Source organism: Camellia sinensis, chromosome 13 (genome assembly GCF_055761805.1).
Source record: "Camellia sinensis isolate YWXY chromosome 13, ASM5576180v1, whole genome shotgun sequence".
NCBI lineage: Eukaryota > Viridiplantae > Streptophyta > Magnoliopsida > Ericales > Theaceae > Camellia > Camellia sinensis.
This window is the reverse complement of record NC_138973.1, coordinates 48,008,271-48,015,127: the sequence shown is the minus strand read 5'-3', so window position 1 is coordinate 48,015,127 and position 6,857 is coordinate 48,008,271. Positions and strand designations below refer to the sequence as shown.

Below are 6,857 nucleotides of genomic sequence, written 5' to 3'. Positions count from 1 at the left end.
AAGTATAAAAAAAATACTTATTTTTGTCTTTTTTGAAATTTTAAAAAAATTATAAATTTTCTATTTGTCTTATCCAATTGAATCTAAAAATTTTAATTTAAATCTTTTTAAAAATAAAATTCACTAAAAATGAAAATAAATATAAAAAAAAAAGTTAAAAAATAAGCAAATCCCAAAACAAGTGATTCGAAACAATAATTGGGATTATTTACCTCTAGAAAAAAGAGAAACACTAAAAGGGTCCAGTATTTGGTGGGAGAAATTTCCTTGTATTATATAAAGCTTCTCATGACCATGATGAGAATACCCAAATCAAGAAACAAAGAAAACTTCAGCAGAATACCCAAAATAAAATAAAAATAATAAAACTATTTACAGAGCATCCCTTACCCCACAAAAAGCCTCATATAAGGATTTACAATTTATTTATATGAAAATTAAAAAAAAAAACAAAAATCCTCAAAATGGGTCTTCTTTCTCCTGTGCTTCTCTCAAATTGGCCCCTCCTCTTCCAATGGACAGAATCACAGAAACCATGATACATTTTCCTTCATTTTCTTTTCTTTTCTCGGCTGGCTGATGATGTGATTAAGCAGCTATCACTGCGCCTGCTCGGAGAGGGTAGTTTTGGGTCTTGTTTGGAGAGGAGGATTTGTTGGGTTTTTTCTGATCAATCCTCAAGGCTTTCATGGAAGCAGAGATCTTCCAATTCTTCTCATTGGCTTCATCTATCTCTATCTGCTCTTGTCTGCACTCGTCACTACAGAATGGAGTGTCCCCTCTGTAATTCAAAAACCATACAAATTTAGAATAACCCCAAAAACAAAGATAAAAATTTTGTAAGAGAACAAAAGAATCAATCCTGTTTGGTCGCTGAGAAAATGTAATGATAATAGATCAAATTAAAATTTTGGGTTTGAATTTCCCAAACTGAAAGCAAACTCTCATGGGTCCAATCAATTTATTTATTTATTTGAGTTTCTCAATTTTCAGAGACCAAAATAAGAAACATTTACTGCTTCAAATTTTCCCCTTTCATTTGACTTGGTTTTCTCCACATCCAAACACAGTGAACGGAAAATAAGAGCAAAATCTCATTAATTTCCTATTCTATCCTAAACCCATCTCCAATTAGTAAGCCCATATTTTGTAGAGCAAAAAGAATTGGACTTTCCCCAAACATATATAGAATTTTCTGTGATTAAACAAAATTTTCCCAGAAAATTCGACTTTCCCATAAAAAAACAGAGAGAAAACATAAAAGAGGGTTCTCAAATTCAAAAGAAGAGAGAGAAAATGGGACAAACCTGTACATGAAGATGTCTTTGTTATTAGCAAGGGTCTTCTTGCAAAGAAAACAAGCCTCCAAGAAATGGGGCTGGTGTTCTTCATAGAATCTATTAGCATCATAGAACCTTCCAGATCTGGGAGAAGAAACAGAGGAAGAGAACGATGAAAGGTTTCTGATGCTACCTCTTCTCTGCAAGGAGGATGTGTAATAGAGTGGCCTAGACACAAAAGGGTGTGGATGTTGATGGTTTCCAGAGAACCCAGCTTCCATGTCTGCAAGAGAGGCAAGACCATCGTCTTCTTCAATGAAACAAGGCCTTCTTGTGGATGCAGAGTCCATGAATGTGTTCTTACTGATGTGGGTTTTGCTGAGTTAGAGAGAGAGAGAGAGAGAGATGGGGAGAGGAAGCTGGGAGGAGAGAGCTGGAGAGGTGGTTTATAAGGAAGGTTGGTGTGAAAGACTCTGAGTGAGAGAGAGAGAGGTGCAAAACCACGGCGGGTTTCGAGAATCCGTGAGAGTGAATCTATTGGCCCAGAACACTTACATGAATGCCATTAAATCTGCCAATAATTTACTATAATGCCAAGACTAATCAAACAACTACTTGGCAATCGGGTTAAAAGGTAACTATTCCACCCGTGCGCTATATGTACTAATTATGTTTATAATTATTTACATATTAGAGGTAGCTTAAGCTAAGCCTGTCATGTAAAAAAATTAATAATATAATTTTGGATTAATTATATTAAAAGTTTTTGTAGTTTGGAACTTGTATCACTTTGGTATTTGACTTTTTAATTGTGATATATTTGATTCTAAATTTTGAATCTTATTCTAAATAAGGACAATTGAAAATATTATTAGATTTTTTACGGGTAAAATCGTCAATTTGATAAAATATAAACTAATTTGACAAAAATAAATGTCAAAAAAATATTTTTAATATTTTTAAATTATTTTTATCCACCAATGATAAAATTATGTAAAATTAATAAAAATTACAAAATTAATTTTTTAAAATTAATTTTACATGATCATCATCTAAACACATAATAAAAATTAATTTAATAAAAAAAATAAATAAATGTCTAAAAAATTTATCAATTTTACATAATTTTATTTTTAGTAGGTATAAATAACTTTTAAAAATTCAAAAATATTTGTTTGACATTTATTTTTGTCAAATTAGTTTATATTTTATCAAATTAAAAATTTTACCCTTGGAAAATCTAATTATATATTCAGCCTCCGTTTGGGAAGTGGGTTGGCTTTTTGGCTTTTTGATTTTTTTGGTTATTTGAGCCTGGGCTCAAAAGCTTAGTTTGGGAAGGGCTTTTTGACTTTTTTTTGTGAGAGAATAGTGTAATGATTATGGGTTGGATGCGATATTTTATCTATTGTGGCTCAAATAGCCTATTCTGTCTTTTGTGGCTCAAAGAGTCAAAAGAGCCCAAATGAGCTCTTCCCAAACGACACCTCAATTGTCTTTATTTGGAAGAATATTCAAAATTCAGGGTCAAATGTGTCGTAATTGAAAGACAGGGACCAAAGTGACACAATTCCCAAACTATAGGGACTATTTGTGTAATTTTCCCTATAATTTTATATAAATTGATATAAATAGTTAAATTTTTGCATGTAAATTATGAAAATAAAGAAGATTGAAATTTACAATTTAAGTCTCATAATTTTATCACAATTTATTTATTATTTTTTAATTTATTACAAAATTTAATCATGTGACTTCCAATCTCCTTGCTACATTTGCAAACTTAGGTGAGCCCAGTCCAAGCAACCTCAATCAAGATTAAGGTCAAGTTTGGCTATCCTAAATAAGTACACACTTTTTATCTTTTTATCTTTTTTCCATCACATCATCTCTCTACTTTTCTGCACATCTTTTCGTAAAAAGACAAAAAGTGCACTTATTTAGGTCATCCCAATCAATTTTTTTAAAGATTGAACAAAATAGTTTTTAATTAAGTAAGGACCTATATAGAAATTTAAAAATTCAAATTAAATTTGGGTGGATTTGGATAGAAATACCAAATAACTTGAGCTAGAGCAACTAACAAAATTATATATATAAATATATAAATTATTTGCTAATTTATTTTTTTAAATAATAAAAAAATTAATATTAATGAACAAAAGAAAAAATAATATACTTAAGATTTTCAATAAAATTTTTCTTAAAAATATTTTTAAAAAATACACCTTTTAGAAAGAGATTATCAAATAAGGGATTGTTTGGAAAGTGTTATATTAGCTTGCTCACTTTTTTTAATTTTTTTATCTTTTTGGAGTCACATCGGATTTCTACATTTTTACATATCTTTTCGTAAAAAATAAAAAAAAATATATTTTTTTTAAATCACATTATATCTTTACTTTTCTATATATATTTTTGTAAAAAGTAAAAAAGTATATTTATTTTGCACTTCCTAAACTACCACTAAGTTGATATTAAAAAATTTACTTTTTATAGTGACGTAAATAATTTAAATATGATTTTTTAAAAATTATTTTTAATTTAAAAATTACAATAAAATAAAAACAACTTTCTTGCAAGATAAAAGTATTTGAATAAAAAAAAGTAAGAAAAAAATTTAATATAGTATTTTTATTAATCTAAAAATAATTCTAGATGAACAATAAATTATCACATATAACTCTCTTTTTTTAAATAAAAAAAATTTAACGAACTATCACTTTTAATAAAAAAAATTAAGGTTTCTTTCTAATTTATTTTAGCAAAAGTAACTTTTTAACAATTTGAGCCAAAGATATTTTTATTCTTTGTTTTAATTTCTTTAATTGACAATTGAGATTTAAAAAAAAAAAATCTAACAAAATCCACCATGTTGGTAAGTGCTAAAAAAGTTATGTTTTGTTCTTTTGTTAAAAAAAAATTTATATTAAATTTTTTTATTATTCAAGTCTTTATAGTTTAGAAGGATATAATTTTTTTTTTATAAAATTTAAAACAAAAAAGAAAAAAAAATAATAGCGATTAATAATTTGAACACATGCATTTAGATCAAATTATATTTAGACTAATAATATTATGACACATGTAAATATTGATCTAATTCTAATTGTGGTAACAAAATTTGAAGAAGAATTTAAATTCCAATTTTATTTTATAATTTAATAAAGGATGCAAAATTTAAAGAATGAATATTGATCTCATTCCAATTATAGTAGTATAATTTAAGAATCCAAATTTGAAATTTTATTTTAAGAATATAAAATTAATTTATAAACTAATAATATTGTAATACGTATTAATAAAAATTAAACAAAATAAAAAAAATTAGAAAAAATTACAACTTTCAATCTTAATAAAATGACAATATTTTACAATTATATAATAGTATATAGATATATAGATAAATCATGAAATAGATCATTATTTAGAACTTATATATTATGGGATAAATCATTATAACTTTAAATTTAAATTAATGGGGTGCTTTTCGCATTTAGTGCCCCTCAAATTTGAATTTTGAAATGAATTACTGTACTTTCTATCTTTTATTTTATATATTTGATATACTTTCTATTTGGAAGTTATAAATCAAGAGATATTAATTTCTTTATTTTTTTATTTTTTGGCTTGAATGATAGCTATAGAGGATTTTTTTAATTATTTAAAATCAAAAAATTAAAAATTTTAGTTTGAGATATTAGAGCTCCCACAAAACTTGTGGTTCGAAACCCCATTTTACTTATATAATATATAGATATAGATTGATTTCATAAGAATTTATATTTGTTTTAGACTTTTTTTAATATACAAATTATTTTTTTATAAAAATAATTTAACAATCGTATCACTGACCATAGTATATAGGAGAAGTTGAAAAATGGTGCAGCAGAAGGTATGTGAGAAGTCAAAAAGGCTTATAGGTTGGTAGAAGTCAATAAATGCTGAGATTTTTTTTTAAAATCAAAAAATTAAAAAATTAAAATTGGGATATTGGAGCCTCCACAAGACTTGTGGGTTAGAACCCCATTTTCCTTATATAAAATACTAGCATATCACCCATGCTATGCACGGGATTAAATTTTAAAAAAAAAAACTATTTATATTATGTCAAACATATTTATAAATTGTTAGCATAAAAATATGCAATTTTAAATGAAAATGTTGACATTGCATAATTAAAGTAATAAAAATAAGAATTTATTACATTTGTTCGAAATTCACTGAATAAGCAAAACAAAAAAAAAAAATAACTAAAATCTAAATTGTTGTGAGCATTCCATCAGCATTCCTGCATTGTCAACATGATAGTTAGGTGGCGTTTGGTTATCATATTTGGCTAAATAACCACAAAAAGACAAAAAAAAAAATTCAAAAAATCACAGAAAGCCAAAAATCACAAAAAGACAAAAAAAAAAAAAATCCACTTTTCCAAAGCTAAAAATCCAAAAATCCAATTAAGAATACCAAACGAACAAAAAAGTCTCAGGCTAAAAAAGTCAAAAAGGCCAAAAAGTCAACTAAAAAAGTCATTGTCAAACAAAGGCTTAGTATTATAATTAATGAACAATACATATATTATGTATTTATAAAATGTCATAAAGTAAAAATGTTATACTTACATATTTTTTTTTTAACCTTCTGAAATGTATAAACATTCTTCTGACCAATTTACATTTAAAAAAAAAAAATCGTTGAACTAACTATAATCACATTTTTCTCTTTGTGAGTGTTTATATTTATCTAACTTCAATCATATTAAAAAATCAAATTATATTTTTTTTTTGGCTAGACCAAATACAAATAATAAAAAAAAATGAGATAACTTCAATCATACAAATCACAAATATTTTTATGCTATCTAACTACAATAATAATTTTTTCATAATAAAAAAATAATTATAAAGAAGAACCATTAAAACAGTAAATAAAACGATTAAATCACGTTAAAAAAAAATCATTGAACAAACTACAATCACATCACATTTTTCTCATAGTAAAAAAATAAATGAAAAAAAAGAACCATTGAACTAACTACAATACAATCACATTAAAAAAAAGAACCATTGAACAAACTACAATCATATCACATTTTTCCCATAATAAAAAAAATAAATGAAAAAAAAGAACCATTAAACTAATTACAATACAATCACATTAAAAAAAAAGAACCATTAAACTAACTATAATCACATTAAAAAAAAAAAACCGTTGAACTAACTACAATCACATTTTTCTCTTTGTGAGTGTTTATATTTATCTAACTTCAATCATATTAAAAAATCAAATTATAATTTTTTTTTAGCTAGACCAAATACAAATCAAAAAGAAGATAATTTCAATCATACAAATCACAAATATTTTTATACTATCTAACTACAATCATATTTTTTCATAACAAAAATAATAATTGTAAAGAAGAACCATTAAAACAGTAAATAAAACAATTAAATCACATTAAATAAAAAACCATTGAACAAACTACAATTACATCACATTTTTCTCATAATAAAAAAAAGTAAATGAAAAAAAAAGAACCATTGAACTAACTATAATACAATCACATTAAAAAATAGA

General features: G+C 25.2%; 1 protein-coding gene across 1 annotated transcript; it reads right to left on the bottom strand.

The window, feature by feature from the left end:
- Window positions 1-248: 248 nt before the first annotated feature.
- LOC114279887 (FCS-Like Zinc finger 2) lies at window positions 249-1,853 on the bottom strand. The gene is made up of 2 exons (XM_028222171.2): window positions 1,308-1,853; window positions 249-781 (listed from the first exon to the last, which is right to left on the bottom strand). The coding sequence occupies exons 1-2, from the start codon at window positions 1,628-1,630 to the stop codon at window positions 589-591; spliced, it is 516 nt and encodes a 171-aa protein (XP_028077972.1). The 5' UTR covers window positions 1,631-1,853; the 3' UTR covers window positions 249-588.
- Between the last annotated feature and the right edge of the window lie 5,004 nt (window positions 1,854-6,857).